The following is a 27557-nucleotide window of genomic DNA, read 5'->3' as shown; positions in this document are numbered from 1 at the left end:
ATTTCCTAATTGGGCACTGGGGATGATGTAGGCAGTCTCATCTGTTCAAGGGAACTTTTCAATTGTTCAGGAATAAAAAATAAATACATATCATTCTGTCTTTTTAACAAACACTTACATGGACATCTAAGTACAAATGTAAATCCCAATGACAAGACTTCCTGGCGATATGCCAGGAAGGCTTTCCTCCTTAACTGCGTGGAGACAGCCAAATCTGGAAATATTTTAACAGCTTTATCTAAGTAATATACTGGATACTTGTTAAAGTATTTTTTCATAATCAAGTTTATATCCGTTAAGGAATAGAAAGTTACTAACATTGTACCCCCGTCTATTATATTTGCAATGGAGTCTTCCAAAAAAATTTGAAAGATTTCCCTAAAATATTTCAGATCTCTGAACATTTTCTGACTGGGGAAGAAAATAATTATTTATCGTTGGTGCTTGTTCCATAGTAAATTCAAGCTTTTCAACTAGGCATTTTTTAAAGTAATAAGTTTCATGTTGTTTTATACTTAGCTATATTGAGTAAGAAGTGATCTTCTCTTATATAAGTCTTTTATGATAGCAAAATTGGAGCCGTCAGCGGTATTTAAGTCAATAAGGCTATTACCCATTTATGGAGTAGCCTCATGAGCAATACCGGACATCTGTGTACATAGAAAAATACAGTGTCCTCTGTTTGTTGGTATTTTGATAATTTAAGAGAGGACCTCTTTTGGGCGTTGACATTTTTGGTTTATTTTAAATCTTAGACAAATAAGTTTAGCTGATTAATTTCAAGGTTACTATTCAGCAGTCCTAAAATGATCTGGCTATTTTAGCAAGATAACACTGAAGATCAATGTTTATCAAGCTGCTCCACCTTGGTACACCCCTAAGCTATCCAGATAATGTGTTATTTGGCTAAAAGGTTATCCGGCTATCTTGGGACTTGTCAGCATAGTGGGATTTCCAAATAGTGTGGTTTGCCCAGCTAAGCTGGGCAAATGGTGATAAATATTGGCCTTATAAAATACATCATAGAAACATAAAAATGACGGCAGAAGACTACCAAATGGCCCATCCAGTCTGCCCAGCAAACTTTCACACTTATTTTTCTGATATTTATCTGTTACTTTTGGCCCTTATTAGTAACTTTTGGTTCTAATTACCTTCCACTCCTGCCATTGATGTAGAGAGCAGTGCTGAAGCTGCAAAGTGAAGTATCAAGCTTAATTGGTTAAGGGTAGTAACCGCCGCAATAAGCAAGCTACTCCCACGCTTATTTATTTACCCAGCCTGTGCAATTCAGTCCTTGTTGGTTGTTGTCTGAATATAAATCCTCTTTTCTACCCCCCCCACTGTTGAAGCAGTGAGCTGCGCTGGATATGTATTCCAAGTGAAGTATCAGGCTTATTTGGTTTGGGGTAATAACCGCCGCAACAAGCAAGCTACTCCCCCACTTATTTGTGAATGCAAATCCTTTTTTCCACATTTTCTCTTGCTGTTGAAACATAGAGCAATGTTGGAGTTGCATTAGCTGTGTGTATGTTTATTGAATAAGGGTATTAATCACCAGGTAGTAGCTGTCATTCCCACAAGCCACCCCCATGCCTCTTCTCTTCATTCAGTCCTCTAGACTTTATAGATCCACAGTTTTTATCCCAAGCCCCTTTGAAATCCTTCACCACTTCCTCCAGAAGGGCGTTCCAGGCATCCACCACCCTCTCCGTGAAGAAATACTTCCTGACATTAGTTCTGAGTCTTGATCCCTGGAGTTTTAAATCGTGACCCCTGGTTCTGCTGATTTTTTTCCAACGGAAAAGGTTTGTCGTTGACTTTGGATCATTAAAACCTTTCAAGTATCTGAAAGTCTGTATCATGTCACCCCGACAGGAAAATTGGTTCTTACCTGCTAATTTTCATTCCTGTAGTACCACGGATTAGTCCAGACAGTGGGTTGAGCCTCCTGTCCAGCAGAGGGAGACAGAAAAACTGAAAAGGTATCCTATATCAGGACAGTGCTCACCCTGCGTCCCTTCAGTATAAACGGTATCAAAGCAGCCAAAATAGCATAGAGAACCAGGAAAGGATCAAGCAAGTAAACTGTAACTATCAAAATGAAACAAGAAATTCAAACATGTATGAAAAATGCTCTTACACAGCTATCAATATATATCTAGCAGTTACGTCCGGTGCCTTACAATTCGGATGAACTTCCAGTGTCTTAAAGCTCAAATAGGAAGTAGAGAATCCTAAAAAGAACCTGTGAAAGAAAAACTCCGAGCGGACGTAGCAATGTAGATGTATTCAGGGCGGGAGTCTGGACTGATCCATGGTACTACAGGAATGAAAATTAGCAGGTAAGAACCAATTTTCCTTTCCCTGTATGTACCCGGATCAGTCCAGACAGTGGGATGTACCAAAGCTTCCCTAAACCGAGTGGGATCGAGACAGTCCCGCTCGAAGTACCTGTCTGCCGAAAGTGCCAAAGACTGGCATCTGAACATCGAGGCGATAATGACGTGCAAAGGTATGTAGGGATTTCCAAGTAGCTGCTCTGCAGATTTCTTGCGGCGAGACTGCAGATTTCTTGCGGCGAGACTGACTGACTCTCCACCCAAGAGGTAGCCCTAGAACGTAAAGAATGAGCCTTTAAGTCCTCCGGAACCGACCGGCCCCAACAAATATACGCCGACGCAATCGCCTCTTTTAGCCAGTGAGTGATAGTAGCTTTAGAAGCCTTATTCCCCTTACTCGGCCCGCTCCATAAGACAAAGAGATGATCAGAGACTCGAGAATCACTCGTCACCTGCAAATATTACAGTAGGACCCTCTTCACATCAAGGCACCATAGATCCGCACCAGGCGTGTTCGCAATGTCCTCTTGAGAAAAAGCAGAGAGCTCCACTGACTGATTTGGGACCCTGAAAGAGCTGTGAGACAGAGCTGTCTTACATAGACAAGAAGTTTGATTTCCTTCAAATTCTTTTTTTTTTTACATATAGAAAATAATCAATACTTGCTTGATCCTGGAAACAATCAGAAGGAGAAAGAAAGAAATCACCACAGTGTGGAAAACAGAAAAAGCTAGGGAACCGCAGGTTCAACTGCCTGCCTCTGCTGGGAGACAGAGAAATACTGAAGGGATGCAGGGTGAGCATTGTCCTGATATAGGATACCTTTTCAGTTTTTCTCTGTCTCCCTCTGCTGGACAGGAGGCTCAACCCACTGTCTGGACTGGTCCAGGTATGTACAGGGAATCCTCCTTTCCTGCAGGGTATACATATTTAGATTCTTCAGTCTCTCCTCATAAGTCATTCGATGAAGACCATCCACCTTTTTGGTCGCCCTTCTTTGGACCGCCTCCATCCTGTTTCTGTCTCTTCGGAGATACGGTCTCCAGAACTGAGCACAGTACTCCAGGTGAGGCCTCACCAAGGACCTGCACAAGGGGGTAATCACTTCCCTTTTCTTACTCAATATTCTCTTTCTCCCATGGAAAATCATGACAGTTGATGCATGCCACGCTCTTTCCTATTCCACATCAATGAAATCAGCAGAGATGGCTCTTCCATTAGGCAAACTAGAAAGTTGCCTAGTGGGACAAAATTTGGGGATGGGGGCCGCAAAATCCCAGAAACCTCTGGGTGCCACCCACCCACTTTTAAGGAAGGCCTCACCAACAGTGGCAGCTAAACCAAAGCACTCCTATTATCTCTCTCCTACCAGATCTCGCACCTTTTTTAATTGGATGGGAGCTGTCAAGATGACCACGGCTAGCTCATACTCTCACTTCCCTCCTGCTCACTATTAGATCGAGCCCCAGACAGCTCGGAATCATGGCCACATTTTCTGTTTTCCCCTCTCTCTCATCCTGTCTTAACTGGTAGGTAAGTCGTTGGGGGAAGAATTGCAGGGCTGAATGCTGGTCTAGGGTGCCTGATAACTTTCCACCAGCCCTGGGAATCCGGAAAGAGTCCCAGTTCAGACAGTATTGCAATCAGCAGCACACCATGGCTCCTACCAGTTGAACATGACAATCCTTACCTATCTGACAAGTATCCCAACACACCAACTTCACATGCCTGCCCCTAACATTCATGCATTCTTCTCACATTCACTCTCACACATTTATGCTGCACTCTCACACTAATTAGCCTATTCAATAACACAAGGCTTCCCAAACTTGTCCTGAGGACCCCACAGTCAGCTGGGTTTTCAGGATATCCACAATGAAGATGCATGAGATAAATGTACACACACTGGAAATGTAAATTTATTTCATGTATATTCACTGAGGATATCCTATTAGTAAGTACAGATTTAAGTGAGCGATTGTGATGCACTGTTTATAAAGCAAATCTGGTCATTATACGAAGGACAGTTAGATGATGTTTCTTGTAAGGATATTTTAGCAAGTGTGAGAGTGATATCGTGTAAATGGTTTTAATTGTGATTCATAATGGACTCTAGTGTCCAATTTTGGGAAGGTGAGATAGGGAAGGGGAGATGACAGAGAAGAGGAACAGAGTGGAAAAGCCAAGAGGAGGAGGACTGGGGCAAAACGGAGAGGAGAGGGAGAAAAGGAATATGTGGAGTGGTGAAGTATAAAAAATGTAAAGAGTAAAGATGGACAGTTATGAGGGAGAGAGAGGCTGAAAGGGTGACAGAGTGGGGGAGAGACTGGAGGATATGATATAAGGGGCTGAGCCCTCTCTCTATTGCAATCTATTCAACATTCACCTGCATGACATCTTCCTTCAATGTCGCTATGACCATGTAAACACTCTTCTGAAGTTGCTACAATTGCTTCCTTGGCCGCTTCTGCACACAGTTTAGGTTTCTCTTCCTTGTCTACAAATGCATTCACTCTACAGTCCTCAATACCTCTCTTCTCTCTCTCTCCTTACATCCTTCCTTGTGGACTCAGTTCATCAAGCATATTGCTCTTCTTTTCCACCACTAACTCCCAAATCTGCACTTTCCATCTTGTTGCACCATATGCCTGAAAAAGACTTCCTGAGTCAGTTCATCATGTGCCTTTTCTGGCCAAATTCCAAGCCAGCCTGAAAACTCACCGTTTTGACGCTGCTTTCAAATCCTAAACACTTCTCTACAATAAATACACTTCCCATAGACTTTTGTTTGTCGTGTATGTTTATTTTGACTCGACTGGAAGCTCTATTAAGAAGGGACTATCTCAGGTGTATCTGTTCAGCACTAGTAACCCTTTAGAAACAATCAATATGCTATGACTAGGTCTACCAATTGTGAAAATTATTTTGAAAACAACAAAAAATGTCAGGCCCCCTCTACTTCATCCCACATATGTTTGTTTCTCCACAACATCCCTTCCCCTACCACCCTGAGATCTTTTCTTATGAAGCAGATGTTGGCCTTTTGGCCTAAGGTGGTGATGGCAACGACAGGTTGTAAAGTGTGGAAGCCAGGAGGGGGAAAGGCCACTGTGAAGACTGGAAGAGTAGCATGCCCTGCTGTAGTCCATGGCCCGCATTCTTTCATGATCTGTTGTTACTGCTGTCACCACAATCAAGGTTAGGACAGGACCTTGCATCATATAAAAAAAAAAAGTTTTCACTGGGGGGACTGTGTGCCTGCAGCATGGAGAAGAAGGAAAGAGGAGCTCTGAGGGATAGCAAGCTGAAGAAGGAAGAAAGGAGTACTGCTGTGGAGGGTGATGGTCTTTAGAATACCTGCAAGTACAAGTTTAAAGACCCTGTTGACCACAAGCCTCCCTTAATCAAAACCAGACTGTCTAGCCAGCTGGCAATCCTAATTATGCCACTGAACAAGAGAGGGCTTTTATTTATTTAAAGGAGAAATTACTACTTACCTGATAATTTCATTTTTCCTTAGTGTAGACAGATGGACTCAGGACCAGTGGGTTATGCTCCCCCCCCCTCCTCCCCACCAGCAGATGGAGATGGAGCAAGTTGATGTCACAACTATATATACTCCTGTAGTGACACCAGCCTGCTAGTATTCTCTTCAAAAGCAACTGTGGATAGACTAGCAAAAAAACTTGATTGAAAACAGTCAACCATTACTGTACTCAACCAACAAGAAACAATGAACACAAACAAGGAATGTATGTACCCCAATCTAGGGACTGGATGAACACTTACCAGTAATCCCCTGGAACATGTAGCCCCACAGGAGGACCCTTGCCACAATCATTCAGCAGCCGAGGGCAGGAAGCTGAGTCCATCTGTCTACACTAAGGAAAACAAAATTAGCAGGTAAATAGTAATTTCTCCTTTCCTAGCATACAGACAGATGGACTCAGAACCAGTGGGATGTACCAAAGCTACTCCCGAACAGGGTGGGAGGCTGTCTGCAGTCCAGTCAACACCAAACGTGCAAAGGCTGTGTCCTCCCGGGCCTGCACATCCAGACGATAAAGCCTGGGAGAAGTATGTAAAGAGGACAACATTGCAGCTTGGCAAATGTCGACAGGAGACAACCATCTAACCTCCCATGACACTGCCTGAGCCCTAGCAGAATGAGCCTTAGTCTGAGTAGGCAACGTGTTTTCAGCATCCACATATGCGGTCGTGACTACCTCTTAAATCCAGCGAGCTACAGAAGCACGCGAAGATGGTTCGCTCTGCTTCCTTCCACCATGAAGGATAAACAGGCAATCCATCTTTCGGAAAGGTTCAGAAATCTCCAGATACCACATACAAGCCACTTGACATCCAAGGGTCGCAGAAGGTTATATTCCTCCACATCCCTGACCTTATCCAGGGACGGCAAGGAAATGGACTGATTCAAATGAAATTCCGAGACCACTTTGGGCAAGAAGAATGGAACAGTACTGCAGCTGTAACGCACTAGAGTCCCCCGATGGAACAGTTCCCGGCAAGACAGGCTGGCAGCTCATAAATTCGACATGCAGAACAGAGAGACACTAGGAACACTGTCTTCAAGGTCAATAACCGCAAGGAAAGGCTATGCGGCAGTCGAAATGTAGGACCCACCAAGAATTCAAACACAAATTACGACTCCACAATGGAACAGGTAACCTCAAGGGAGGCCGAAGATGCTTCACCCCCTTCAAAAAATAGGCCACATCATAAGAACATAAGAACATAAGAAAATGCCATACTGGGTCAGACCAAGGGTCCATCAAGCCCAGCATCCTGTTTCCAACAGTGGCCAATCCAGGCCATAAGAACCTGGCAAGTACCCAAAAACTAAGTCTATTCCATGTAACCATTGCTAATGGCAGTGGCTATTCTCTAAGTGAACTTAATAGCAGGTAATGGACTTCTCCTCCAAGAACTTATCCAATCCTTTTTTAAACACAGCTATACTAACTGCACAAACCACATTCTCTGGCAACAAATTCCAGAGTTTAATTGTGCGTTGAGTAAAAAAGAACTTTCTCCGATTAGTTTTAAATGTGCCCCATGCTAACTTCATGGAGTGTCTCCTAGTCCTTCTACTATCCGAAAGAGTAAATAACCGATTCACATCTACCCGTTCTAGACCTCTCATGATTTTAAACACCTCTATCATATCCCCCCTCAGTCGTCTCTTCTCCAAGCCGAAAAGTCCTAACCTCTTTAGTCTTTCCTCATAGGGGAGTTGTTCCATTCCCCTTATCATTTTGGTAGCCCTTCTCTGTACCTTCTCCATCGCAATTATATCTTTTTTGAGATGCGGCGACCAGAATTGTACACAGTATTCAAGGTGCGGTCTCACCATGGAGCGATACAGAGGCATTATGACATTTTCCGTTTTATTCATCATTCCTTTTCTAATAATTCCCAACATTCTGTTTGCTTTTTTGACTGCCGCAGCACACTGAACCGATGATTTCAATGTGTTATCCACTATGACACCTAGATCTCTTTCTTGGGTTGTAGCACCTAATATGGAACCCAACATCGTGTAATTATAGCATGGGCTATTTTTCCCTATATGCATCACCTTGCACTTATCCACATTAAATTTCATCTGCCATTTGGATGCCCAATTTTCCAGTCTCACAAGGTCTTCCTGCAATTTATCACAATCTGCTTGTGATTTAACTACTCTGCACAATTTTGTGTCATCTGCAAATTTGATTATCTCACTCGTCGTATTTCTTTCCAGATCATTTATAAATATATTGAACAGTAAGGGTCCCAATACAGATCCCTGAGGCACTCCACTGTCCACTCCCTTCCACTGAGAAAATTGCCCATTTAATCCTACTCTCTGTTTCCTGTCTTTTAGCCAGTTTGCAATCCATGAAAGGACATCGCCACCTATCCCATGAGATGATAAGGAATCACTATTCACCCTGAAACTGGCAAAAGCCGCAACCTGTACATTCAAGGAATTAAGGGCCAATCTTTTATTTAACCTATACTGCAAAAATTCCAGAATGAGCAGGATCTTAAGTGAACAAGGAAGAACACCTTGATCTACAAACCAGGCCTCAAACACTCTCCAAACCTGCACATAAGTCAAGGAAATGGAGAACTTCTGAGCACGGAGGAAGATAGTCACTGCAGAAGAATATCCACGCTTCAACAAGCAAGGTCCAAACTGTAAGACAATACCAAGTTGGATCTCTGTGAAGGACAGGTCCCTGCTGCAACAGATTCTTGCACTGTTGAAGACGAAGGGGGGGGGGGGGGGTCCTCCACCAGTAGTCTTTGCAGATCTGCATACCATGGTTGTTGGGACCAATCTGGTGCCACCAGGAGTACCACCCCGTCACCTTCGATCCTGAGAACTATCCTGCCCTACAAGGGCCACGGAGGAAAGGCATAAAGCAGCTTGTCTTCTGGCCAGACCTGTATGAGAGCATCTGTGTCCAGGGACCATGGATCTCTCCTGCACCTGAAGAATCTTCGCATTGCGAGAAGTCGCCAGCAGCTCTAAGAATGGAAGGCCCCAGCGATCCACTATCAGCTGAAATGCCTTGGCGGACAACACTCATTCTACTGGGTCCAAATTCTTCCTGCTGAGAAAGTCTGCTGTTACGTTGATTTTTCCTGCAATGTGAGAGGCCGAGATCATCTGTAGATGTCCTTCCGCCCATCCCATAAGTTGGTCTATTTCCACAGACACTTGCTGGCTTTTGATTCCTCCCTGTTGATTGAATTAGGTCACCATCATTGGGGTTGTCCAACGTCACTTGGACCGCTTGACCCTGCAGTCTGTGGCTGAACTGCAAACATGCCAATCAGACCTCCCAGGCTTCTAGGAGATTGATGTTCCAGAAGGACTCTTTGGCATTCCAACGTCCTTGAGCTTTCAGCTCCTGACAGTGAGCTTCCCAACCCTGGAGACTCGCATCTGTCATGAGTATAAACCAGTTTGGGGAGATCAAGGAAACACCCTCTCTCAGATGAGCCTCCTGCAACCACCACTGGAGGCGAGAGCAGATTTCCATCGGCAAGTGGAGGCGAACCGAATAGTCCTGAGACTGTTGGTTCCAATGAGACAGCAGTGAGCGCTGAAGAGGATGCAAATGCACCCTTGCCCATGGCATCACTTCCAGGGTTGCTACCATGAAACCGAGTACCTGTAGATAGGACTACACTGTCGGGCATATAGAACCCACCAACTGATGCACCTGTGACATCAATTTCTGAATCTGAACTTCTGGCAGGAAAACCTTCTCCTGCTTCGTGTTGAACCAAACACCCAGATACTCCAACGACTGAAGGCTGAAGACTGCTCTTGGCCAGGCTCATCACCCAACCGAGGTCCTGCACTAAGGAGATCACCTTGCGAGTTACCAGGCGGCTCTCTTCCTAAGACCTGGCTCAAATCAGCCAGTCATCCAAATACTGGTGTATCAGGATCCCATCTCTTCTCCATGCCGCCACTACTATCATGTTCTGGAGTGGTGGCTAGACCAAAAGGCAGAGCCTGAAATTGAAAATGGTGCCCCAACACTGCAAAACAGAGATAATGTTGGTGCTCCATCAGATGGGAATACAAAAGTAGGCCTTGGACAGATCCAAGGAGGTCAGAAATTCCGACTGCAGGGCTATTATCACTGAGTGTTATGATTATTGGTGTTTGGGTGGATCCTTGGACACTGTGGCAGCTGACCACGCCCACGGGGGGCAGTCCCGTGAGGGACCATGGTGTCAGGCTAGACTCTGGACACACAGAGATTGAATCTTTATTTAAACAGTTTTGGAAACCAGAGGTGGCAGTAGTGAGTAGTAGATTTATTTATTTATTTAACAGTTTTTTATACCGACCTTCATAGTAAATAACCATATATCGGATCGGTTTACATTTAACAGGGGGTATATAACTGAAGGAAACAATTCAGGTAAACAATAGATAACAATAGATATGAATAAGTCAAAGTTACAATCAACTGGAATCGAGAACTTGGAAGCTTATAATAAGCTGGAAGAAAGATGAAGGTAAGTAATAATAATAAATGAATACGATAGTGAGAGCGGGTTAAAGCTTGAAGGTGCTTTAACCTGGAGGAGCCAGAGTCCATGGTTCATGGAGATAAGTGTCTAAAGGCCGGGTGAAAGTGGAAGGCCATTAGTGATTGTCTGGTGGATCGGAGAAGGCTTGGTGGAAGAGCCACGTCTTGTCTTTTTCTGAAAGTTAAGATGTTAAGATGTTGAGCCCAGCTGGGCGAGTATCCCACAGGACGCTGGAACAGCGGATCCTCTGCTTGGCTATGCTGTAGTGGAAAAAGACTGAGAGTTGAGTACACAGTGAGAAATATACAGAGTCCCAGGTAGAATTGTTGAGGCTCTGGAGTCAGGGAGAGCAGGCCCTCGAGGAGCGAGTACCTTAGAGCAGGGAGACTCAGTGGTATTGTACTCACACAGCAGTTCCACTAGATGAGAGGTCTGGCACTGGAACAGTGGGCAGGCCCTCGAGGAGCTGGTACCTGGTTCCAGAGAAGCAGTACTGTGGAGTAGATGGTAGCTGTACTCACAGATGGATACTTTTAGTGAAGTCTTCCAAGTAGAGAAGATGGTAAATGCAGGCAGCGACTCAGGGAACATGGGCCCTCGAGGAGCAAGTACCGGTTCCTGATAGCACCTGAAAGAAATAGAAGAGGCACCCGAGGAGCAGGTACCTCGTTAGCAGTAAGAGTTCCAGAGAACGCTGGAGTGGCAGAGTAGCTTCGGTATGGAGAGCGAATCCCATCCGCAGTAATCCGAGTCGTTGCTAACTCGATTAGCTAGCAAAAGAGGTAGGCTTAAATATCCAGGCAGCGTGACGTCATCTCAGGGGGGATGCCCCTGAGGTTCGCACCAATGAGGAAATAAAGATGAGGGCGGCTTGCACGCGCGCGCCCTAGGGTACCTTGGAGAAGCATGGCGGGAAGCAGCACCAAAGCTGGTCCGGGGACGCTGGAGAGGTTGGCAGACAGACGCCGCGGCAGCCAGTAGTCCGAGGTGAGCGGGAGGAGCCGCAAGAAGAGTAAGGTAAGCGGGGCGAAGCAGTCGTAGACCGACGGTCGAAAACACTGAGCGTAAGGTTTCCATGCGAAAATGAGTCATTCAAATGACAGTTGACATTTTGAGATCCAGGATTGGATGAAAGAAGCCCCTCCTTCTTGGGCACAACAAAATAAATGGAATATCGCCCCATACTTTCTTGAGATGTAGGCACAGGAAACCATAGCCCTCAGCTGGAGGAGCCTTAGAGGCGTAAATTCCACTGCCTGCTTCTTCTGCAGGGAGTGGCAAGGAGACATCATGAACGTGTCCCGAAGAATACTGCGAAATTCCAGCACATATTCTTCTTGTATCACCTCCAGGACCCATTGATTCAATGTGATCTCAACCCTCCTGTGAAAAAAGAGAGAGAGGTGTCCCCCTATCTTTTGCTCCCGAAGGTGGGTCGACAAACCTTCATTGGAAAGCGCGGGAGGATCTGCCACCTGAGCCGCTCCTCTGTTGGGCTGTCTGGGACAAAAGGACTGAGACCTACTACCGAAAGGCTGAGTCCTCTGAAAGTTTGACCTTCTGTAGGGATGAAAAGCACTTGGAACCCTGGAAATGACCCCTCATACCAGAGGGGCACTGCAACTGCTTATTATCCTCCGGCAATGAAGAGACCGGAGATTCACCCCACTTACTGGCCAATTTCTCCAATTCACTCCCAAACAAGAGCAAGCCTTTAAAAGGCATTTTTGTAAGATTGGCTTTGAAGGCTGTGTCAGCTGACCAATTTTGCAACCACAGATGGTGCCTGACTGCTACCACTGAAGCCACTCCTCTGGTCGAGGTATGGACCAAAATCGCAGCTCACACCAGCTGAAAAGGCAGCAGCGGATTCCATAACCACTCTGGATTTCACTCCAGAATCATCAACTTCCTGAGAGAGCAGCATACAAGATTGTGCCACTAGGGCACAACAAGAAGCTATCTGTAAAGTGATTGCCACTGCTTCAAAGGCTTGCTTAAGGATAGCATGCACATCCTTCAGGGCTACTCCTCCCTCCACGGGGATAGTTGTCCACTTAGAGATGGCACAGCCCAGTACATCCACTTTGGGAAACCACAAACGTTCCCTCACCACTGAATCCAGGGGTACAGGCCTTCCAATATCCGACCCCCTTTGAAATTTGACTCTGGGACACTCCATTCAAGATCAATCAATTCCTGAAAGGCATCCATAACAAGGAAAAAACAAGAGGCTTTATGCAAGGAAACTAAACTAGGATTCTTTTTCAGTTCAGTCATGGAATCTGCACCAGGAACACCCAGCATTTTCAATGTCTGGGAAACCAGAGCCGGCAGGTCATCTCTATGAAAGAACCGCAACATGGTCCAATACGGTTCCAGTCCCGGAGGAATTTCCCCATCTTCCAGGCATCAGGATCTGCCTCATCATCAGTGCCATCCAGGGTCCTGCCAGGATTACCCGCAGCGAACAGGGGCGTGCTCCGGTGCTTAAACATAGGACTGAAAGAGGGAGGGGCCACCAGCCGAGGGTCTGACCTGACGAGAGTAGGCGAAGCGGAGGACTGCGCTTGACGAAAGGATTGCAAACCTTGAAAAAACTCCACCCAAGAAAAAGCAGCCAGATTCAGGCCAAACCCAGAAGGAACTGGAGCAGGGCCCACTGGCAGTCACTGCAAAGCAAAAAAACAAAACAAAAAAAAACAATTGTAATTTTCTTTCTGCTGAGGAACCAGTCAAGGAAGTTCCAATATCTGGTGTACCTCCAGAAAAATCCTTAACCAGACCATCATCAGGCTGGGAGGATCCAGGCTTAGCGAAATCAGAGGAAGACAACCCTCCCTGAGCCTCTAAATAGCGCTGACACATGTTAGAGGATACGTCAGTCTGAGATGCCCAAATATGACAGACAATACAGAGAGAAAGGTGCTTAGGTTTCCTGCTCACCGGCGTCATCAGTGCATAGGTGGAGAATATGTGTCTAGCTGGCTCGAGCTGAAAAAATCTCAAGCGTACAAAATTTTTGCACACAAAAATTAGGCGCCCCAAGAGCAAATGCCACAAAAAACACACACACAAACTATGTGCAAAGGCCTGGGTGCACCACCGATGCTTAGAAATTTGTACGTGCAAAAGATGCGCCCAAAAAAGAGCGCACAACGCGTGCGTGGAGCCGATGCAATGCACACACCGACGACCTGTAGAGGGCAGTAAAGCACACACAGAAGCATGTGAAAACACCGCCACGACCTACCACACGACACACAGGCAAAAAGCCTAACTGTGGAGCCTGGCCCACCGGGGCTGCTCAACCTGCCAGGCTGCCCAGTTTCCCTAACCCCAATGCGAGTGGGAATGAACGACGGAACATCACTCGAGGAAGTTCTGAAAACCCCTGTACAGCCTCTGCCTTTACTAAATTCTTCTTTTAAACTTACCCGAGCTCAGCCCTTATCAGTTGAGTACAGATACAGTCTCCGGCTGCGGAGGGAGAGGGCATGTGCCATCACCACCACGCTCTGTCTCCTGCACTCACTGCCTTTTAAGCTGTGCAATCAGCTAAGTCCACGCTGGGAACCCAGCTACTGGACCAAGGCACACATCTGAGGGACCATGGAAATCACCTCAGGAATTCTCAACTGGGGAAGGTGCCATCTGGTATCACAGCGGGAGAGTGGGGCTTTTCTTTTTCTATTTTAAATTCTCCTTCCAAAATCTCAAGCAATCCCCATAGGGAGATGCACGTCCACCATCTACTGGAGACTGAGAATACTGGTAAGGCTGTGTCACTGCAGGTGTATATATACTGCGACATCAGCATGCTCTGTCTCCATCTGCTGGCATGGGGGGAGCATAAACCACTGGTCCTGAGTCCATCCGTCTACACACTAGGAAAATATTTGTAACCCATACCCTCCAACAAAGTTCAGGGTGGGATACAATGTTACATGTATGAGTACATACATGTATTTATTTCCCTGTTTTATGTAACTTTCCTATGACTCGCTGTTTACCCTGTGTTCGATGTAAACCGGTGTGATAGGACTATTATGTCCTGAACATCGGTATAGTAAAAAGTAAGTAAGTAAATAAATAAATACAATAATAAAAATATAAAAGAAAACATACAAAATAATACAGGCTAATGAACATATCTAACAAATGATAAACAAGATAATCATCAAGTCATACGTTCATTTTATGTCCCCTGTGCTACCACTGCCTGTTTTGGTGTTTCAGCCTCCCATCACTCTTTTGGGACATTTGCAACCCTGTTTAGTCTGTCAGTTTTCATTTCCAAAAATTACTCATTTTCACCAGTTACAGAAAATTCCTTTCTGCAGCAGTCACTGCCAAGCAAAAAACAAATTTTTTAATTTGTTTCTGCTTTTATCCTGCCCGAAACCTCCCAAAAATGTCCTTCCATAGCCTGGGCGGCAGTGGGGGACGATAGTGCCACCTTGGCCTCTGCAGCCGGACGCGTGGTACTTTCATGCGTGCTCCTCCGCCAGGTGGCGCAGCAGCGCAGGTTTCGCGGCCCGCGCTTGCTTGGAGGATCTCGTCTTGCTCTGGGCTGAAGCTTGGGCACGGGGTGGGGGCGGGGCGGCCCTGGCTCAGTCAGCAGCCAATGGGCGTGCGGGGCTGGCGGTAACAGAGCCGAATGAGCTGAAGTAGGAAAGCCGCGAGACGGGCGGGGAAGGAGGCTTTCTGCAGAAAATAAACCTCAGGGACCGCAAAGAAAAAATCATCAGCAGCATCGTCACAATAATAATAAAAGTTTTGGTAGCGAATTAGTGGGCAAACCCAAGCAAGCCCTGCATTTGGGTACATTTACAAAACCAGCTCCCTGGACTTAACTGTACAGTGCTAACCTCCCCCCCCCCCTCCTTTTCCTTTCATCAACCCTCCCCTCCCCCCTCCGTTTTCAAAATATGGCAAAGGTTCAGGTGAACAATGTAGTGGTGCTGGATAACCCGTCTCCCTTCTACAACCCCTTCCAGTTTGAGATCACATTTGAGTGCATCGAGGACCTGTCAGAAGGTGAGTACCCAGCCCGGCACGGTACAGTGCAGCCCGGGAAGGGGGTTGATAGAAGCGAAAACTTTGCCGGGGCCTGGAGCTGCTCGGATCGTGCCCTCCCCTCAGCGGGTGGCAATGGAGGGCAAATGGGTTCTCCTTAGCGCCTGCTCTGCTGGGTTTTGTTTGCTTGTAGGGAGGATTCCTATTCACGGGAAAGAAGTTAGCAGACTGATTTTTCTTTCTTGTCTGTTTCTTCCTAGCGGAGTCTGTACATTAATAAGTAAAAAAAACTGCTCCTTGTTTAAAACAGAAAATTAAAGTTATTTCGTTTGTATGGCTACTTGTCTGTGATTTAATAAGCGCAGGCACAGCACGTCCATTTCTTCTCCTAGCAATATTCTTAGGAGGGGGGTAAGGCAAAGGGGGAACTTACCAAAAAGAAAAAAAGCATTTTATTCTCTGATACTTTAATGTCAACTCTACTTTCTCACTATGTTCAATATGCTTTATTTCTTTCTTGCATTTTAATCAAATACAACTCAGAGCAGTATACATATACCGGTAGTTGTGGGTGTTAAAGGTTTTTCTTAGGGACAGTGCTCTGCACTGCCATGTAGAAGAACTGAGGTTGATGCCCGGGTCATGGCTGGCCAGGGATGCTACAGAGGCAACACTGGCAGCCTGGGAAGTCCCATTCATTGCTTTAAGGAAGACACTTAATGCTAGATTTAGGGTCCAGATTTTCTCACCCTTACAAAAAAGTTTTCTATATTTCTATTTTTAAATTGTGCAGCTTTGCTATTCATGGACATATTGGCTAAGGTCTCTGATTTAGTTCAGAGTATCTAACATCTCCCCCAACCACTCTTCTCACTCTCATTGTTTAAAACCAGTGGTTCTCAGCCTTTTTTCTGTTGAGACACACCTGACAGATGATGCTCATATGTGTGACACACTGAACATACGACCATCACAGGGCTAAATGTAAACACATGCTCTGCATCCACATGAATATCCTGCCCACAACAATGGGTGCAGAGCAGAACTTGAATATTTCCATGTAGAATTCACCATACAAAAGATATTCTGATTATGATGTCATCTCAATAACATCACAATGGAGCTAACAGTCGTATGAACATGAACAAAACCAAAAAAAGGGGGGAGCCAAAATATCTTAAAAAGTGAAGACTAATTTGTCAATGAAGAATATTTTTTCAATGGATGATTAAACATGCCATCTGGCTTGCTGACAACTATAAAAGTATCATTGAATTCTTCATTGACAAATTAGCCTTCACTTTTTAAGATATTTTGGTCATCTCAATAACACCACCACAAACTACCAGATGCATTGTAAAATACAAAAACCTGAAAAAAAAAACAAAAAACACTCAATATGTGTGTAGTAAACCTGTCAAACAAAACCATTGTACCACTAACTCAGAGGATTCAAACACTAATAGCCCTATTTATGAAAAGGCTGCAGTGTACCACCATAGAAACATGATTACACAACAAGACCGTATAGCCCATCTAGTCTGTCTGTCCCTTCAGTTTATATACAGTAACTCTTACAATTCCGAAGCATGCCTTATTGAGAAAACCAGAAATAAGACTGATACAAATGTCTATATAATAGTAAAATACCTCATCTCGATCTCCCACAGAGAACCAACCACCAAATACAGAATGAGAGACCATAAATTACAAATATGGAGGTCTAGAACGGGTAGATGTGAGTCGGTTATTTACTCTTTTGGATAATAGAAAGACTAGGGGGCACTCCATGAAGTTAGCATGTGGCACATTTAAAACTAATTGGAGAAAGTTCTTTTTTAAACTCTGGAATTTGTTGCCAGAGGATGTGGTTAGTGCAGTTAGTATAGCTGTGTTTAAAAAAGGATTGGATAAGTTCTTGGAGGAGAAGTCCATTACCTACTATTAATTAAGTTGACTTAGAAAATAGCCACTGCTATTACTAGCAATGGTAACATGGAATAGACTTAGTTTTTGGGTACTTGCCAGGTTCTTATGGCCTGGATTGGCCACTGCTGGAAACAGGATACTGGGCTTGATGGACCCTTGGTCTGACCCAGTATGGCATGTTCTTAAAAACTGAAATGGGAACCTGAAAAAGCCACTATGCACTTAGTGCAAAACTGGAGAACTAGAAACAGAAATACATTTCCTCTTATACTAAGCAAAGTACAAAGATAGAAGAAATGCACATTTCCAAAACAGACAAGGCTCTTGCACCCTGACCTCTTCATGGCCCCATCATCTCTCACTTCTCCCAGTTATTCCCTTTCAATCATCCTAAGAAGTTGCCATACTGGGTCAGACTGAGGGTGTATCAAACCCAGCTCCTATTTCCAACAGTGGCCAATTTAATGCCAATAATAGCAGTGGCTATTTCTTAAGTCAGCTTGATTAATAGCAGTTAATGGACTTCTCCTCTAGGAACGTATCCAAACCTTTTGAAAACCTAGCTACACTATCTGTCCTAACCACATCCTCTGGCAACAAATTCCAGAGCTTAATTGTATGTTGAGTAAGAGAAATTTCTCTGATTTGTTTTAAATTTGCTACTTGCTAACTTCATGGCGTGCTCCCTAGTCTTTCTATTATCCAAAAGAGTAAAAAAACAATTCACATTTACTCATTCTAGAACTCTCATGATATGACTCTATCATATCCCCCCCTCAGCAGTCTCTTCTCCAAGCTGAACAGCTCTAACCTCTTTTGCATTTCTTCATAGGAGAGCAGTTCCATCCCCTTTATCATTTTGGTCACCCTTCTCTGTACCTTCCTCCAGTGCAACCATCCTCTCACAGTCATAGCCCTGCCCAGCATTCCAGATTCCCCATGCAGCCTCTTCCTTGTACTCCCTCTAGTCCCTGATCAACTCTTCTTACTCACTTCCTCCCCTCTTTCCCACCCCTTCCTGCTCAGCAGCCCCACACTCCCTTTTTCACCTCTCCCTGCCCAAACCAAAGTCCCCCCATTTATCTACAGGACTGGCACAGCATAGGCAGTGCCAGCTTCCTCACCCCTACTTTGAAAGCTCTGGCTGTGAGAGGGTAGTTCAGTCTCATTCCTGTGTAATCCTAGACATCTCATACATTCAAAGTAAACTAGGTTAGCAACAGGATTTGGACAGTTTATACAACTGACTGGGACTCTGAATTAGTGGTGTAGTTTTACTGCAGTGTTGACATGAAAATAATTTCATGACTCATTGTAAGCATTTATTTAAATAAAAGTAAGAGGAATCAGCTCTAATACTATTTAGATTCCACTGCTGTAAGTTTTACAGGGCAAGAAATAAACAATGGTGCTTAGGTTTTATGTTTTGAGTCAAAAGATGCCAATTTACGTTTCAAGTCAAAACTTCACCAATTGAAGAAAATCCAGTTTGTTGAGTTTTTCAGTGTTTTGAATAGTGGTACAGGCACTGGTGGCACCTATTACTGTAATAGGGTTTTGGTGGGATTGCCTTTTAAGACCATTCAGCAGTTACAGGTCATTCAGAATAAGGCTGCTAGGCTGATATTTGCTTGTCTGCAGAGTCTTCAGCGCAAGGCCTTTGTTAAATCAATTGCATTGGCTCCCTGTTAAGGCAAGTCAAGTTTAAGATCATGACACTGATGTTTAAGGTTTCTTGGGAGGAGGGAGCAAGATATATAACTAAAAGTTAGGAGATTTCTCCTAGCCATAATTTACATTCAGCTCATGGTACCCTGCCTGTTTCAAGTTCTAGCTATGAAAGAGGTTAGGAAGGGAGCACATCACAGTAAGGTGTTTTCAGTGATTGGGCCAGTGTTGCAGAATTCACTGCCAATGGGCATCAGACTGGAGATTATTTGTGCTTCAGAAAAAAAAGTAACAGCATGGCTATATGCATGTGATTAGCCATATTGTTTGATTGAGTTAAACCTGTACAGTGGATTAGTACTCTGGTCTAAGGAGATTTTATTTTTGGTTTTGTAATGATGGATTTAATATTATTCTGTTTTATTGTAAACTGCATTGGCCAGGTTTTATCTGATGTGGGGTATAAGAGTTTGTAAATAAAATAAATAGTCATGGTGGTTAATACTTATCTGGCAAAAACCAGAATGCAAGTGGAAGTATTATAAAAAAAATTAAGAAAACCCAATGGCTATGAAGTATCTGTGGTTCTTGTTTGTTGTACAATGTAATGTAAAACGACTAACTTTAGCAAAAGAGATACCTGTCTGTATCTCTTGTGAGACTTACTTGATGCAGCTACTTCTTGACTGCCTCATGATAAGGCCATACATTCTAGACTTAATTTCAAAAGATAAATTATTCCATAACTATAGATTAGAAGATTTACAGAATTAAATATTTCCATTACATTGTATATTAGGAACTATTAATAGGGCAGAACCAAAGGCAGGATTGTCCATGTCAGAATGGAAATACTGGAGGAAGCATATAGGTGACAAACAAACACTATGGAATGGCCTGAAGTTACAACAATTGGGCTGGTAGCCAGATTAAAACGAGCCCCCGAACTGGAAGTGCTCAACTTTAGGCTCTCTAGCAAGATCTGGCTAACTGCAAAAAACAATTGATCAGAAAGCCAGAATGAACCCTACAATGGCTAACAGGAAGAATTCTTCTCCTTCCAAAGGAAGAGCCAGATATCCCCAAAAACTATCAACCAATAACCTGCTTGTCTATAATACAGATAAAATATATCGCCACATCGATTCTAATAATATTTTGGTAATACAACAAAAAGCTATTATGCCCAGCTGAATACATAATCCAAACCTTGGTGTAGAATGGCTTGATTTATAAGGTCCAGCAAGGAATATTTCATGGAGTTCCCTGTCACTGCATAAAGTACTGAGAGAAAAGAGCAGTAAAGAGTTCTATAGGAGAATAAGCTGATATTGAAGAGTGTATTAACAGCATGAAATAAGATGTAAGATATTAAGATGCAGCTTGCAATTCTTCCACTATCGTACAGTTTTGGAATAGTAGGCTGGCCTCAAACATCTTGAAGAATTGGATATAAGAACAAGAAAGCGCCTCCATGCCCTTCAGTTCATTTATAAGAACCAGTGCATATTGAAATTGTATGTCTCTAGAGCTGAAGGTGGTGTGGGTCTTATTGAAATTGAGTACTCCTATAGAGCTACCATAATAGGCCTTCAGGCATATTTAATAGCATCAATGGGCCCAAATGCTCAAATAGTGCTGAAGTACGAAAGCAAGCAACCATTTTCATTCTCAGTCCTTAAGCTAGAACAATCGTTCCGGTGTACAGAGGGAATGACTGAAGATCCATCGGTACACGAAGGTAAGGAAGCCCCATAATTAGCAAAGCAAAGAAAAAAACACTCTTTAAAGAGTCAGACTACCAAACAAGGAAGGATTAAGTGGCACAAGCATAAGTACAGTGGGAAATACAGAGAGCTATTTCGGCAATCCCATATGGACAAAAATTTGACACAGCAATGGCTGAGAAGACGTGAACTGAAATCTATGGATGAGAGATTGCTTATTGCAGCACAGGATAGTGAAGTGCGGGATGAGGTGGTTCACAGCCAGCATAGAAAAAAGGACTGGTAAAACAGACAAATGCGGATTCTGCAGAACAGAAGTGGAAACTGTTATACATCTTGTCGCAGAATGTGATGTCCTGATGTCAGAAGGCCTGTATACAGAGGCACAATAAGGTGTCACAGCTTAATCATTTGAAACTGTGTAAATATTATAACATCAATGTACCAAACAAACAAATACTGGGTGCATAATGCTAATAGAATAGAAGAGAATAACGAAGTTGTGATCACCTAGGAGATTCCTAATCCCACCGACAGGAAGATCAATGCGTGAAAACCAGATCTTCTGAAGGAGAACACAACATCATCATTGATGAATGAGGTGTCAGTACCCAGCCATTATTATATTGATTGTATGTAAAAAGCAAAGATCCTTAAGTACCAAGAAATGCAATCAGAGGCCAAGAAAATGTGGCAAAAAGATATAGAAATAGTGCCACTGGTCTGATTAAGAAAACTTTCCATGTGCATCCTGGAATTCTACGAGGCAACTCTCTTTGGTACAATGCAAATACTAAGAAGGGCAATGGCTGTTAAGTTCAGAGATTAAGTTCATCCCCAACATGCCATGGCTTGTGAATGAGGTTCATTTGTGTCAAGGTATGTGCAAAATAAACCCATTTGGAGAAACTGCCCCTATGGAAAAAGGTTTCTGATGCCTATAAATTAGTTTCTGTATGAGGACCCACTTTCTAAATACTTTTTTCCCTAGCTATATTTTACTAATTTGGTAGTTTTGTGGTATTCAGTATAAGCCTAACACTTCCACCAGGAGAGCACAAATAAAATCCCAGCTCCAACTAATGGCTCTAATACCAAGCTAGGATGAGTTGAGTAGCATGGCAGTCATGGTTGGACGCTTATCCTTATTGCTGCTGCTCTCATCCTCAATCCTGTGCTCTGGTCCTTGAACGTGCTACATTGAGTCTATGCTGCAGAAGGGTGAAGCCCAACTCACTTGCTTACCCTACACTCTCCTCAGTATTGCTAGTATGCTGTGTCAGACCCGGTGCAGCATGCCAGTGCAAAAAAGGGTGGGTGGGGAGAGGGGGGAGCTATAGGGAGGGAAGGATCCCTCAACATTGACATGAACTGTGCTATATGCAAAGGCGCATGGGAGAAAGCATGCTGCTTTTTTGGTAGAAAAAAGTTTTGAAGAAGCGTGGTATCGGCAACCCATTCGCCGGGCTTTAAAGCTGGATAAGGATTGCAGGATGGCGTAATTTCATTACCCGAAGTATAGTACAGCTTGGTGGTTCCGTGAAACAGCACTAATAATGATTTATATATAGCGTACACCTTCCTGAAGTGTGCAAAAGAGTTGAAAAGGAGGTGAAAAAGGCTGGCTATCTATTGGGATTGTGCGGTGGGTCCGTTTAAAACAAAACAAATTGAAGTAACAACGTGAAAAATTTGATGGTGAAATATCCCCCTGACGAAGCGTGACAGTGAAACAAGGGCCTCTTGTAGGGGTACTGGCATAATAAAAGGCGATTCTTGTACCTAGCTTTTATGAAAGAAGAGACACACAGTGGAGGAATCAAAGAAAAAATAAAGATGAACAGAAGTTGCAGGGGCATGTAAATTCACATGTTTTGAACAGCATAGATCCATGTGTAATGGTGATAAAAGATCAAAGTAATTGGATAGAAGTTATAATAAAAGGGTGTGGTGTAGATTAACATTGTTAGATAGGGAGATAGAAAATTGGATTTCTAGGGTTGTAAGTGGCGTTGTATGCCACAGGGATGATACATACAAGTACCCTGTTGTGTTATGAGAATCCATTTTGAATTTGTCTCATCTATTTTTAAATGTGTGAATGGATGAATGAGTGAGTGTTTAATTGTTGACACACTTTTAGTGTGATTTTGTGAGAAGTTTGTTAATAAAATATTTGTGATCTCTCTTATACTTGTGTGTAGATCACACCACTGATGGAGAGGGTGGTGAGATATCACCCATTGTGTGTATATGAGGTACACAAGTCATACATGACTAAACATGCCAGGATGCATCAGTAAATTGTTACACTTGTGTGAAATAAACAGATGCAAATAATATGATGAAGAGATGTATTTACAGGAGTTAGTGACTTTGTACCATGGTGTATTTATAAAATGGCAAATGATCATTGATCAAATGGACATTAGGTATGGGCAATTAAGGAGGTAAATTTGCTGCTGCTGACAATCATTGAGTTAAAAATATGCATGCATCTAGTGTGAAAGGCAAAAATGAACATGTAGAAAACGTTTACAGGGAATACTTTTCCAGAATGGTAGAGAGCCTGGCTGTGAACAGCACATATGCTCTTTAATTCTGCATTTTTTTCCCCAGTTTTTATACATGTACAAGATTAATTCCCATTGGCCAAAAATAATTATAGCTAGAGGATGACTGCATCATCTGGAGCGATACTGATCTTTTCCCCTTAATTCCCCAGACTTGGAATGGAAAATTATTTATGTGGGATCAGCTGAAAGCGAAGAGTACGATCAAGTTCTGGACTCAGTGTTAGTGGGCCCTGTTCCAGCAGGAAGGCACATGTTTGTATTTCAGGTACGGTCATTTGAAAACAATTACCAATACCAAGAAAATACCTATTCTACGTGTATGACTTTTTGCGACTATTTCCATAACTTCATCTGTTTCCCTAGTTCAGTGCTGCATACATTAACAGTGAAATAAAAACCCAGAATGAATATTGCACAATCATATCATCTCCTACCTCCTCTCGCATCTTTCCACTTCAGCTGCTCCTTCATTTTTCGGTTTGCCTTGGCTTTCATTTTTCTTATTCTGTTCACTTGGCTGGCTTTCCTCTAAGAATAAACTACATGGTTTTGCCTGCTCCGTTAGTTCCTCTCCATACATACAGCCTCTGATCTAGTTCCAGAGACCCTCCAAGGCTGTTTGGATGGGATTTCCAATTGTTTCTTAAAAGCCTCTTTTGCCAGTCCAGCCTCAGAGTATTCAAATATTTTTACCAGCAACGTACAGAACAAGTTCCATATGCAATGCAGGAAGTTTGTTCTTTATGGTTTATTTGGCATTCTTGTTCCAGCTCCAGTCATCTTGTTCCTTTTGCTTTGTCTGACTCAAATGTTGACAAGAATAATCATGTTTTTTGGGGTTTTGGTTTTTTTTTTTATATCTCTATACCCATGAACACAGATCACAAGCACTATAATAGTCACAATAAATGAGGCACCAAGGAGTTTGTTGTTTTTCACTTCATTAGAGATTTTCCACAGGCTTAGAGCAAACACTCCATCTGAAGACAATTGGTGTTGTTATAAGCCATAACTCTAGGTAACACATGATAAAATAAGAGACAAAAATACAGTACCTAGCTGGTAACACCTTGTTTTCAATCAAGCAGAACAGCAGACCTGTCCCCAAACCACACCTTTTCTCTTACAATTATAAGCAACAAGTGTTAACTTTTCCAGTCAAACTGGCAAGAGTCAACATGCAAATGGTGAGGTCACCATTGCCCCTAGAGGACAATAAGGGGTGAGTACTCATTAAAACAGAAGTCTGTATTATTACATTCTATTTACTAAAATAAAAAAGGTTTCTTGTGCAAGACACTTCATACACACATATGCCAAGTGATTGTTTTAGAACACAACCCATAGAGCTAAGACCTTTCTATTCAGAGTTCACATGACCAGAGTAGAAGAGGCCAAGACGCATTGCTGTTTCCTGCTCTTGCCAAAATTGGAAGAGGATCTGTGAATAATTAGTTTAGAATAAGCCCCCATAATAAATCCTGTATTGGTTCTAACTAATCTCATAGTGAAGGGACATTTATTTATTTATTTATTTAAAAGCTTTCATATACTGTTGTTCGTGTTTACATCACAACAGTGTACAAAGACCTTGAAGCATTGTACAAAATACATCGCAAGGAAAACAGCAATTAATACACTTAAAAACACAATTAAAAACATTAAGATATGCAATGGGACCAACCGAGGTTGTTAATTCTCAGATTATGAATGTAAATTGTCCATAAAGGCTTGCTCAAAGAGCCCTTTCTTAAATTGTTTCCACTTTGTCTCCAGTCTTAAGTCAGCTGGCATAGTATTCCAAATGCTTGGCCCTGTTATGGAAACGACTCTGTCTCGGACTAAGGCCAGATGTGGCGAAGCCCCTTGTTGGCTGATCTTAATGATCTGTGGGGAGTGTGCATATGGATGGAAAAATTTAGCCAATCAGTTTTGTGTCCATAGATGGCTTTATGGAGAATACAGCAAGTTTTATATAGAATTCTCTGAGCTATCGGAAGCCAATGAAGGCTTATCAGAATTGGGGTGATATGTTCACGTTTGTTGTGGTTAGCACTCTAGCCGCAGAGTTCTGCAGTACCTGAAGCGGTCGTAACGAAGATTGTGGCAAACCTAGTAGTAAAGAATTACAGTAGTCTAGTGATGAGAAAAGGTTTTAGTCGGAGAACTAACAATTTATAGTATCCCTCTCAATTTTGTTGGTGTGATTCTTAAAGTTTAGTTCGCTGTCAATGATTATTCCCAGATCTTTAACTGATTCAACTAAATTTATCTTTACATTATTTGACAGAGAGTATATTTTTATTGTTGGTTTTAGGTTTTCTGTCCAGAAGTATGATTTCTGTTTTTTCCATATTGATAGCAAGTTTCATGTGGCAAAGTAGCTGCTTGATTGCAGGTAAATAAATGTTTATTTTGAATGTCTGTTCCAGTGTATCGGTTATGGGAATGAGTATCTGAATATCATCAGCATAGATATAGAAGTTCAGACTAAGTCCGGCCAAGAGATGGCACACCGGTAATAAGTAGATGTTGAATAATGTGGCCGACAAGGCAGAGCCTTCCTGAATACTAAGTTTCAGATAAACCTATGTGCTCCTGGGGAAATTGTGGGTGAAAAAATTAATTCTGTAGACTTTTGTTTGGTAAGCTGAAACTGTATAAATGTCATCTCTAAGTAACAAACTACAATTTAGAGCAAAGTTATTAAACAAATGCAGAATGTTATGTTTTCACACAGAAATCTCCCAGGATGACTGTAATAGTACAGCACCCTGTAGTGGGCCATACACTCTTCTGTCCAGCTCATTCCCTGCCTCCCTCCCCCAATGCCTATAGCTCAATCTCCTTGCACCACTCTTTCTCCCAGCTCATCCCTTGCCCCTCCAGTTCTAGCCTCCCCATTTTTCCATTCTACCACCACCAGCTTGATGCCACCATTGCTGCTATCTGTGCTCTGATTTCTGCTAGCCTGCTTCACCAGGTCATGTATCAGACAAAACTTTAAAATTATGTAGGAGAGGAGAATTCTGCAATGCACACTGGCAAGACTTCCCCCATGAGTGAAATTACATTTCTTAGCATACAGACAGGTGAATTCAAAACCAGTGGGTTATGCACCTCTACCAGCAGATGGAGATGGAGCAAAGCTTACCTACAGTATAATACCCCTGCACTGACATCAGCCCGCCAATATTCTCCATCTCCAGCAGATGGTGGATCCTTCTGCCTTTTCTTGGGTAGAATGTTTTCAAGGACTGTACACTCCTTCAGGCCAATCTTAACAAGTTAGGATCACAGGCGGTGAAATCCCACATGCCTGGTACTGTAGGTAAGAGCCAGCCTTCCTGATAAAGACCCAGATGGCACAGATGAAGAGACCGATCCTTACTCCCTGGAGGATGGGGAAATTCCTCTGGGATTTGAGCCATGTAGAACTATGTTGAGGTTCTTTCATAGAGATTAGTTACTGGCTCTCATTTCCCAGACATTGAAGATGCCAGGATTTCCTGGGGCTGAATTTATGTCTGAGCAAAAGAAAGAACCCATTTTGATTTCCTTGCTTAGTGCACTTGTGTTTTCCTTTCCCAAGCAGACGACTATTCCTGTAGAAGGGGGAGCGGCCTTGAAGGATGCACAGGATAGGAGAATTGAGGCTATCTTAAGCAGGCCTTTGAAGCAATGACAATGAATTTGCAGATAGCTTCCTGTTGTTCCCTGGTGGTTTGCTCTTATTTATTGCTCTCTCAGGAGATTGATAAATCTGGTGTAAATTTCAGGGCAGTGATGGAATCTTTTTGGCAGATGCAGTCTGTGATTTGGTCTTTACTTCAGCAATAGCGGCTAGGTGTCAGCTATGGATGAAAAATTGGTTGGCCAATACAACCTCTAACTATAACCATATGAAGTTGCCCTTTAAAGGCTCGCTCTTATTTGGGAGTGAGGTGGAGAAAATGGCCAAAAAGTGGACTGAGACCCTGTTTCCTTGATTACGAAAGGATGAGAAATGGGCACTGCGATCCTTCAGCACGAGAGGTCGTACTAGGGGGTTCGGACTTTTTCAACTCTACAGAGGAGCAACTTTCCAGAGGACCCGACCTTTGGGTAGATCTCAATCCTTTTGTTCCAGGCAGCCCAGCCGTGGTGCAGGCTTAGGTAGTGGAACACCCCGAGCCTCCCACGGAAGGTGTGCCGACCCACCTCAAGGATCGGGATATAGGAGGTAGGGTTTT

At 43.3% G+C, this 27557-nt stretch overlaps 2 protein-coding genes across 2 annotated transcripts in view; one reads left to right on the top strand and one right to left on the bottom strand.

The window, feature by feature from the left end:
• Positions 1 to 27557, bottom strand: part of MCM9 (minichromosome maintenance 9 homologous recombination repair factor) — a 192011-nt gene that overhangs the window by 66887 nt on the left and 97567 nt on the right. The gene's annotated exons all lie outside the window — the stretch shown is intronic.
• Positions 15062 to 27557, top strand: part of ASF1A (anti-silencing function 1A histone chaperone) — a 38419-nt gene continuing 25923 nt past the window's right edge. Inside the window, exons 1-2 of the mRNA XM_029596421.1 lie at positions 15062 to 15446; positions 23475 to 23590. Coding sequence (XP_029452281.1) covers positions 15338 to 15446; positions 23475 to 23590 — 225 coding nt within the window. The 5' untranslated portion in view covers positions 15062 to 15337. The remainder of the gene's footprint in view (positions 15447 to 23474; positions 23591 to 27557) is intronic.

This window comes from Rhinatrema bivittatum, chromosome 3 (assembly GCF_901001135.1).
Source record: "Rhinatrema bivittatum chromosome 3, aRhiBiv1.1, whole genome shotgun sequence".
Lineage (NCBI taxonomy): Eukaryota > Metazoa > Chordata > Amphibia > Gymnophiona > Rhinatrematidae > Rhinatrema > Rhinatrema bivittatum.
Note: the sequence above shows the minus strand (reverse complement) of the source record. Positions and strands in the feature narration are given on the sequence as shown.